Here is a 10,033-nt window from a genome sequence, read left to right as displayed (position 1 = left end):
TAAACAACTTTTGTAAAGAAAATTTTCATGAAATTGTGATTAAATTGAATGTGTATATTTATGTGTATATTTATATGATTGAATTGAATGTTGTACATATGAATTGTGTAATTTCTATATGTATGAAATTGACTACATATCCAACAAAGCTTGCTAAATGTTAAATCCCATTTGAATAATGAAATTCGATGGATATAGGATTTCCCATATTGGATGTGGTCCTACATTTGTTGCTGGCACACCATAGCTAGAAAGAACATCTTGTTATAAGCTCTCTCGAGCTTCCTCTTATGTGGTTCCTGCGAGCATCTTGATTGATATTGATCTGTCATGTGTTGTGGACATATCGTAGCTCTTTGTGAACGTCCTGTTATATGATCGGTATTATCCTGCATGTATTGCGGATATACTGCAGCTTTTTACAAGCATTCCGATATATGGCTCTTCATAAGCTACCCGTTATGGCTCGCTTAAACTTCCTGATATATAGCTATTCGGAGCTTCCTAATAATAGCTCTTCGGAGTTACCCGTTAATCTCACATGAGCTTTCTGTTTCAAACTCTTATGAGTTTCCTGATATAGCCTGGATAAGCTTCCTGTTACATGGCTCACATGAGCTTCCTGTTATATGGCTCGAGAGAGTGCTTCCTGATTATGTGCTCTAAAGAGTACCCTTGAATATGAATTGACGGATTACAGTTTTGTACACTTTAAGTGTACTACATGTGTGTCCATCGATATTTCAAATAAATTCAACGGGAAAAGTTCTGACATGGGCTAACTGAACTTGAGTTGATTTGTTATAAAAATGTATATGTTATATGGAAATAATGATAAGAAAAATATATGAATATGAAAGTTATTACATGATGAGCTCACTCATGTTTATTGACAATTGTGTGAATTACAATGACTAATATGTTTGATGAAGTTAGGTGTTTAGGCTATTAGCCAAATTTCTTGGATGCATTTTGTATGTTTACTTTAATGGAAATGAATGGTAAGTTAAATTTCCAGTTATATGAACTTACTAAGCATTAAATATTTACTTTGTTTATTTCCTCTATTTTATAATACTCGGAAGCTCGTAAAGGTTGGAAGCTGGTCGGAGCATCATCACACTATCCCTCAGCTCATTTTGGTAAAATTAGAAAACTAAATTAAATTATAATGGCATGTATAGGTTATTTAGCCAATGTTGGCATGATAATGTTTTGGTTGTAACTAGCCATTGGAATGACTAGTGTTAGACATATTTTGTTGTAATTATATAAGGCCTTATTTTGCTTGATGTGTGTATTGAAATGGTTGAATGGTGGAAGTTACATAAGTATGTTAAAGGTTTCGTGAATTGGTAAAATATACTATTATGTTTATATGGTCAATTAGGTAAGATTGAATACTTAGAAATATTGGATGTTATGACATGAATTGAGCTTGATATTGGCTTGAATTGAAGGTCTTATTGTGACTTGTAATGGTGCAAAATTGGTTGGTTAGGTTGATGTCAAACTGGGTGAGAAATGTGGCCTTGGAAATGGCCTATTTTCATCCACACAGATGGAGACACGGGCGTGTGTCTCAGCCGTGTGTGACACACGGCCATGTGCACGGGCGTGGTTTGGCCGTGTGTCCTCTGCATCTTAAAATTTCAAAATAGAATGCTCAGGTATTTTCACTCGGGCAAAGACACGTGCGTGTGTCTCAACCGTGTGTATCACACGGCCTAGCACACGGGTGTGTGGCTCGGCCATGTGAACCCTGCACCTTAATTATGCAAGCCAGTATACTCACACGGCCTAGCATATGGGCGTATGGCTTAGCCGTGTCACTGAGTCAGTATGCAACCTAATTTGGACTCGGGTTGGGACAGGACCATGTGTCTCACATCGAATACCCACACGGCCTAAAACACGGGTGTGTCACCTGACCGTGTGAGCCACACGGCCTGGCCACACAGGCGTGTGTCCCCTGCACCCAAGGAAAATTTTGAAGTTTTGCGAAGAATTCCCTGAGTTCTCGGTTTAGTCTCGACTTGTTTCAAATACATAATTTGAGCCTCGAGGGTCCATTTAAGGGACAATATGATTGATTATGTATGATTCCAGACATGAATAGTAAATGATATAAGTTAATTGTATTCGATTTGTAAACTTCGATAATACTTTGTAACCTTGTTCCGGCGTTGGATATGGGTTAGGGGTGTTACATTCTGGACCTATTCAAGATAGATAGGGCAGTAGGGTGTTACATTCTGGACCTCTTCAAGATAGATAGGGTAGTTCCTCTTCCAATGTCCAGTCTTACTGCAATGGAAACATTTTTCTTCCTTAGCAATTCTTTCTTTAGGTTTCAATGCAATATTTCATTTGTTAGGTTTCGCATTGTCATTGTCCTTAGGCTTTGACTTAGCATTAAGCTTTTTTTTTTCCTTTGTCCTTATAGACCATTAGAATGGGCTTAGGTCCAACCATTTTTATGTTACTTTCAGTAGTTCGCAACATGCTAAGTAACTGTGGCAAAGTCTTATTAATTTCATTCATGTTAAAATTAAAGACAAGTTGGCTAAAACTATCCAAAAATGATTGCAAGATGACATCGGTGGTCAATTCCACACCTAGAGGGAATCCAAGTTTTTCAAGGCTTTCAATATAGCTTATCATCTTGAGAACATGAGTTCCGGCAAGAGTTCCCTCCACCATTTTGCATTGAAATAGAGCTTTAGAGGCCTTGTAACTCTCTTGACGTGCTTGCCCCTCATATAATACATTACTAATGTACTAAATACTATCCTTTAATTTTTAATATAAATGGTCATCTTCCATTGATTCTTTTCTCTTTCTAGTTATAAAGCAAGGGATGGTAAAGTAATATTGTTCCTTTTCTTGTATATTAATTTGGGATTGATTCGTTTCTCTTTCTAGTCATATAACAAGCAAAGTAAGGGTCCTTTGGATGTTGCCACACCTTTAGTATGGTAGAATCTTTTACTTTAAATATTTGGCTTTCAATGGAGATGCATTTGGATGGCACTCCACTTGAAATTCTCAACTTACTGCAACTCCTAATTCAACAAGAGGGAAGAATCTACGGCGGAGTAAACGAAACCTCAGTGAAAAAAAAAAGTTCACTTTATCCATTTTGGGATGCTAATCCGGACTGTCAACAGTATTGTTCTCACAATAGGATTTTGTCTCCTAATCTCTGTGGAGGGCTATAAACCAACCGAGGTGCCCCCCGTGAACTGTACACAACTCTCCGTAAAGACCGGAGAACAAAACCCATCACACGGACAACATCTCAAAAGTAATTTTAATGATTATTATCCAACAAAAATATGTTTTTAATATAAATTTTATTTTGACATCCTTAATGATTATTATTTAACATAAATGTAATTTTAATATATTTTAATTATCATTTAATATATCTTAAATTTATAATTCATTGATCAACATAAATATAGCTTTAATAAGTTTCAATTATTTATAATATTTAAATACATATTTTAATCTAACAACTTTAATCATCATTTTAAATTTTATCTCATTGTTACTATTATACTATACGTCGATAAAGCAATAAGAAAGAAAAATAAGAACACACAGATTTTACATAGAAAACTTTTATGCGGAAAAACCACGGGCAAAGAGATGAAAATTTTCACTAAAGTTGAAAAATAATAATACAAGAGGTTTTCGGCTATACGCAATTCTTGTAAGGGTTAAACAACCTGTTTTTTTTAATCAATGTCTAATAGAAGAAGTATAATCCTATACGGATTCAACTTATGTGTAGTTTTTAAGGGATTTTTGGCCCTCTGATCTTCGCCCCCACAGATCCTCAATTTTGCCTCTCTATTTTATTTCTTTAGCAAATGAGTTACATTTCGAACTTTTCAAGTTAGATCAAACTAGATTCAGATCATACAACTCTAATAGTTACAGTTATATTTGAATCAAAATATTCATCTCACCACTTATTTATAATATTCAATTTTACTGCTGTGAATTAAACTTACTATTACTTTTAATCTCATGGAAATTAAATTCATCATGCTTCAAATAGATTATAATTATTTTAATTATCTCAATTATTCTGGCTTGCAAGTGCTTTTCGGTGGCTCTCTCGCCTACCTATTAGATAATTCAAAGAAAAATATATATTCATGCACCTACATGAGACTTCGCCCTGCTTAGACCCTCATCTTATTCAACCTTTGAATAGAATAATATGTATGCATGACAATATCAATGATGTGTCACCATAATCTGATCATTTTAAATATTTTGAGGCACACTAGAAAATATCAAAAATACATGCTGGTACATAAATAGAAATTTTATTTGATCACGAATAGTTTCCATAATTTCTAAAGAGAAAAAAGGCATTTACTCATTACGTATGATTTGATTATATATATTACTTTATTTTTTTATTATTTTATCACTCTTAGTGTTAAGGGAAAAGATACATTATTCAGAATAGTAAAAAAACTATGGAAATTAAAAAAGAAATCTACGCTTGTTGAATGTGAAGTTTATAAATAAAGTAATTTCTTCTATCGTGTATCCCTGATTAATGCAATCTCATATGTCTCAATTATTGATTCGAGTACTGACTAAAATGCTATATTTATATATCTGTGTTGTAGGTCAACCCTACTACACTAGTACTAATAGGCAGCATAGAGGAAGCAACACTACGCTCAGGAATCAACAACACGAAAACTATGTTATTAATGATTCCCTTTCTTTATCGGGATCAGAATTAAGAGAAATTAATGGTTGGGATAACAAATATTCATCTTGTTCATGCTTTAGATACCCATATAACCATGTTGAAGTCATCGGTCGGTCACCGAATCTAATTCAGTCAAGATTGGTTAAAGGTTTTTAAAAATTTCGATTATCAATTAATTTGATTTTAAATTAAGTAATTAATCAAATTAATCGATTAATTGAAATTATTAATAATGATATATGATAAGCCCCATATATTAAAGATAGGTCTGATGTATAATATAATCTCAATATATAAAATTTAATGGATTTATAAATATTCTTATAATTGGCTTAAAAAAGTATTATGAAAACTAAAAATATTTATAAAATAAAAAATAAAAAAAGTAAACCAAAAGTAAAAAAATTAAAGAAAGAAAAGTAAAAAATTTTTGTTTTTAATATCATATTTTTTATTATGTTTTAAATTTAGTGTTATTATTGTATTATTTTTCATTCTTTTGTAACTTAATTTGATCACATTATATATAATAATTAATTTAATTTAATTACCATATTATATACATCTCTATTAATCACATAATATAATAATTTAATTTAAATTAATTTAGGAATCAAATATAAATATAATATTTATTTTTAATCGAATTCATCGGACAAAAAATAGGAAAAAAGAAGTAATCTTATTTTATTTTTTTGTTTAATATATATATATATATATATATATATGATAACATACATACACATAAGATATATAATAAAATAGAATTTTGGAATAATTTTAGTAACAATTCTGAACTAGTTATAATTATTTGTCAATTTTTTTACATGTCACACATAAGAATAGTTTAATTTTATAATCAATTTATTAGTGAAACATTATAAAAAATGAAGCCGATTCATAAAAATAGTTAAGTGCATTTTAATTAATACAAACGATTGGCCTGTGCATTGCACAAGTATTTAAACTAGTTATACAATATGTAAATGTTGAGGATTAAATTTTTTAGATTCAAGACTAAATTGACACCATGTACAAATGTTGAGAGTTAAAGTTGCTATTATGTCCATTGTAAAAGAAAAAATTGAATAATTGAGTGACAATTTTGTAACTTTTCATAGTTGGGTGACTCAAAAAACATACCAATAATTAGGTGACTACAAGTATAGTTTACCCTTAAAAATAATACACAGGCAACTATAATAAATTTTAATACACAAAAATTAAAGAAAAAGAAACTGATTTATTAAGAATAATAATATCCAATAGACAAATGAAGCCAACCCAGCACACAAGTTTGGTGCAGTGGTGGCCATTGCTTATTCAAAGGAATTGACCAATGCTAAATTTCATTTAATGATGAATTAATGATGAATATTAAATCTATATAGCCAAAAAAATTATACTTCTACGCTATATGTATGTATGTATGTATGTAATTATAGTATGAATATGAACTGCATGCTGAGAAAATGTATAATCTACTATATATCTATTATATGTTTATGAATGGGGTGCATGCGGATCATCGTAAACACGGTTGTGGCAAGTTGGGTTGCAAGGATAAGCGCAATCTATCTTTTGGAACGGTTTCTTATCATAAAACCAGTCTCCTACTGCCTTCCCAATTTTCTGCACTCACAAATCAATTTCAAAATCAAACATATATCAATCAGTGTAATATTATATATATAAAAAGGCAGCCATTTGTTTGCTTACGGTTTTATTCAACAATGGGGAGTCTTGCATAAACCATAATTCTTGCATCTCAGTTTGGCAATGGGCAAAGCAAGAGTCTATAAACATTCCTCTTGATGCAGACTTGCCTAATCGAAGCAGTGCAACCAAGAATTGTAACCTGAAGTCTGAAACACACACACAAACAAAATGCCCTTAATAAAAACTTTAATGAATTCAGAGTCTAAAACAGGAGGGGAATGTTTTAATCACCTTGCATTACTTTTATTTGGCTAGGCAAACAGTTCTTTATATCAAGCTTGCAGCTCTCCCAGTGGCCATGGGGATCAGCAATGCCAGGTGCCAAAATGTTTCGTATCTGAATGGAATCAAATTATTTCGGTATTTGATTTGTACAATCATTTTATAACTAAATCGAATGCGGAAATGAGCGAACCTGCCATGAATCGTATGCTGCATTGATGATGAAAAGAGGTGTTCGTATTTGTTGTGCGATGTATTGCGGGAAAAAACACTGTGAAATGTGGATTGAGTATTGGTCAGAATATTGAAAGTTGCAGTGAAGAGTGAAACTAGTAAGGAAACAGAAAGCACTCACTAAACCAGGTTTCATTCTCGAAGTACATGATGGAAGCAAATTCTTTGCAGACCCCTTCAGAAAAGTGAGACTGTGCGTAAGACTTATACATTGACAGTGCATTAAATATTATACCTATGAGGAGATAGGGAAAGAATGAGTACATGTGTCGCAACTAATTGATCAAAGAAGGTTTGAATATAATGTCCTCCAGACACATCTCTCCTGCAAAACAACATTTACAAAGGAATTAATAAGTATTTGCATGAAACGAATATGTGAACTACCATGTATACTTCAACACAAGATTCTTGGCAGAAGGTCCTATAAATGAGCTTACGTATTGATAAAATAACCAGCATCTGAAATACATTTTACTTTAGTACCCATAGGTAGGAGGGCTCGGAAGCTATCGCAATGCAATATCGATGCCAATCCACCTGCTGAACATCCCGAAAGAATAGCCTACACAGAGTAATTTCATTGGAAAAACCATTAGCTCAAAAACATAAAAAGATACAAGAAAGGCAAAACAATCTTACATTTTCAGCATTTCTCATTCCTTTGCTCAATAGATCCTCCATGACAGCAAGCCAGACGCTTGCACCTCTGAAGTGAAGATTAGTAACCTGATGAAAAATTGCTTACTGATTAAATTGCAGAGATACAAAGAAAACTTGTATAATGGATTCTACATATGGAAATAACAACTTTTTGTCCTGTGTGAATATGAGTTGGTTCAGTTAGCACCCTGGCAAGCATCAGAGTTCAAGTCGCACCATGAGTCTCATTTGATGAATGATCCATAAGTACCATATTCAGCCCTCTATAAGGCGGTGGCATGCCTGACCCTGGACTATAAGTTTTATGACCAGAAAAGTAAAAAGAACTTGTTGTCCTGCCATTGCCAAGATGAAACATCATAACTTACTGGATTGACTGCTGCAACATCGCCGGTGAACGATGATCCATCACAATACCTGACTTTGATCCTGTTCCAATTGTAAAAGTCTACAAATCCAAATCAAATCCATTAAACAGCTTCCAAACAAAAATTAGGAGAAAAAAAGGAGAGAGAGATAAGAAAGAAAAAGTTCGTGCCTGGATTGAATATACGTTTGTTGTTCAGAATGCCAGAGAAAGGGATTTGCTTGACCATTCTCTTCGAAGAACCTAGATGTGTGTTTTTACGAACGAGGCAACTACTGACATTGTTGCACCATCCTCCTCCCTAGGAATCCAATGCAAGAGCAATTACTGTGAGTGACAGTAAATACATTAGGAAGTTTGGAACAGAAAAACAAAACCAATCCCATTAGTATTGTCAACAACCCCCAACATCATGAACATTATTACATCCTGTTTAATGATGTAAATGGATTTCGACAAGGGGGACAAACCTCAAGCTGAATTAGCCAACTATTTATACCGGTTCCGTATCCCTTGTCCCAATGGTAAGCTGGCGGGCTTCCGTCCAAACAAACTACAGTTTCATCACAATTTAAGCATATTATTAAGAAATCTAACAATGGAAATCCAAAGAGGAAGAAAAGAAAAATACTGACCGGCTCCTTTTGCTACAGCGCTTTGAACATAGGTAATTGGGACGTAAGCCGCGTTTGTTGTGAACAACAGCAGTCCCAAAACAAGTAGCCATAGCCATAGGCAGGACCTTGTAGTATCCAACATCTATGCACCTTAAACGTTTAATGAAATGGCAGAATTGAATTACGCAACTAATTATAAAGCAATAAACATGAAACAGAGCACACCAATATTATAATTATATATAGGTGGTACCTGCAGCAAGTGGAAACAGAGGGAAGACGAGGAGAAGGATCAAAGAGCTGAAGAATAGGATGGGACTTGGGAGGGAACCGCCTTGGGGTCTTTGTGTCTGCCTTCACAGTTACAGCATTTCAGTTCCAACAAATCAGAAATGATGAAATGAGTTTTTAAAAAACCAATACAAATACAGGAAGACCATAAAAAGTAGTGGTGGTAATACGAGGAAGACGAGATCTAAGACAAAACGTTTTTTAAAAGTGGGATTCTTTTTCCCTCTATGAGTGAAAAGGGAAAGTAACACTTGCGTCTTTTGCAACACTTTGTAGTTGTAGTAGCTAAGCTAAGCTAGTTGTATTGCATTAATGCAAGCAAAAAAAAAAATGGCCCTCCTGTTCCTGCAAAGGACAGAACAGAACTTGAGAGGAGAGCCGACACTGATTCCCTTAAAAACACCACTGTCAAAGAGTCTAAAAAAAAAAAACTTAAAATAAATATTATTTTTTCTTTCGTCTTTTCAACTTTTGAAATTTATAAAAAAATTCTAATGGGGGTGTGTGGTGGTGGGAGAAAAGCTTGATTTTAGTTATGTAGAATTAGACTTTTTAGTTAAAAGTGGGGGTTGAAGTTGAATGTAAGCAGACCCACTAAACATCAATTTGCATGCGGTAATAGAAAAACAATGAATGGAAGTGAAGGAAGAGCTAACCTTAAAGTCTGATCGGCTCATGCGTTGAAGCTTTCGCTTTCTTTTTCCGCAGCCATTCGTCTCTTCACCACATATAATTATAGAGTTTTTATTCTTTGGGTTTCTTCTACTAACAATTTAAAGCATACATCCGTCACTATTACACCTCCTTTACGTATTTTAATCAAATACGAGAAAATAACGTTTTTACCATTATTAATGCAATCATCTTTTAACCATTTGGTAATATTTTAATTTTATTTTAATACATCTTAAATAGAATATATATCTGTCGAAAAAAAAAAAGGAAATTTCGCCGGTGAAATATTTAAGTTAAGCTTTGTTCTTAATTTTATACTATAAATTTCAATATATCAAATTTCCAACTTCTTCAATTAGTAAGTGAAGGTGTTATTTTGGTTGATATTCTACCTTTCCATCTTGTGCAAGTTAGTAAGCTATATAGTGGGTGACTAAACTTGTAGAGTATGTGTGTACCAATTAGTATTATCTTAAGAGAGTAATTTGATTACCGATTACT

At 33.2% G+C, this 10,033-nt stretch overlaps 1 protein-coding gene across 5 annotated transcripts; it reads right to left on the bottom strand.

Moving 5' to 3' along the window:
• Positions 1-5,974: 5,974 nt before the first annotated feature.
• On the bottom strand, positions 5,975-9,652 carry LOC107899882 (pectin acetylesterase 8). Of its 5 annotated transcripts, none has more exons than XM_041098410.1 (14): positions 9,514-9,652; positions 8,820-8,920; positions 8,585-8,708; positions 8,420-8,502; positions 8,121-8,250; positions 7,951-8,030; positions 7,562-7,648; positions 7,360-7,484; positions 7,184-7,244; positions 7,041-7,094; positions 6,879-6,956; positions 6,695-6,800; positions 6,464-6,609; positions 5,975-6,376 (listed from the first exon to the last, which is right to left on the bottom strand). In XM_041098410.1, the coding sequence occupies exons 3-14, from the start codon at positions 8,706-8,708 to the stop codon at positions 6,248-6,250; spliced, it is 1,203 nt and encodes a 400-aa protein (XP_040954344.1). In that variant the 5' UTR covers positions 8,820-8,920; positions 9,514-9,652; the 3' UTR covers positions 5,975-6,247. The 5 variants fall into 5 exon arrangements, with proteins under 5 accessions (XP_040954344.1, XP_040954341.1, XP_040954343.1 ...); XM_041098407.1 differs by having other exon boundaries at positions 8,585-8,716; positions 9,514-9,651; XM_041098409.1 differs by having other exon boundaries at positions 8,585-8,716; positions 8,820-9,202; positions 9,514-9,643.
• Between the last annotated feature and the right edge of the window lie 381 nt (positions 9,653-10,033).

This window comes from Gossypium hirsutum, chromosome D08, assembly GCF_007990345.1.
Source record: "Gossypium hirsutum isolate 1008001.06 chromosome D08, Gossypium_hirsutum_v2.1, whole genome shotgun sequence".
Lineage (NCBI taxonomy): Eukaryota > Viridiplantae > Streptophyta > Magnoliopsida > Malvales > Malvaceae > Gossypium > Gossypium hirsutum.
Note: the sequence above shows the minus strand (reverse complement) of the source record. Positions and strands in the feature narration are given on the sequence as shown.

Excerpts from the sequence above, each read along its gene's own strand:
- LOC107899882 (XM_041098410.1), bottom strand. The coding sequence starts at position 8,708 with ATGTTGGATACTACAAGGTCCTGCCTATGGCTATGGCTACTTGTTTTG. Across the intron at positions 6,957-7,040 it reads CGAGAATGAAACCTGGTTTA|TGTTTTTTCCCGCAATACAT; the intron begins GTGAGTGCTTTC and ends CACATTTCACAG. Across the intron at positions 6,610-6,694 it reads CCAAATAAAAGTAATGCAAG|ACTTCAGGTTACAATTCTTG; the intron begins GTGATTAAAACA and ends TGTGTGTTTCAG.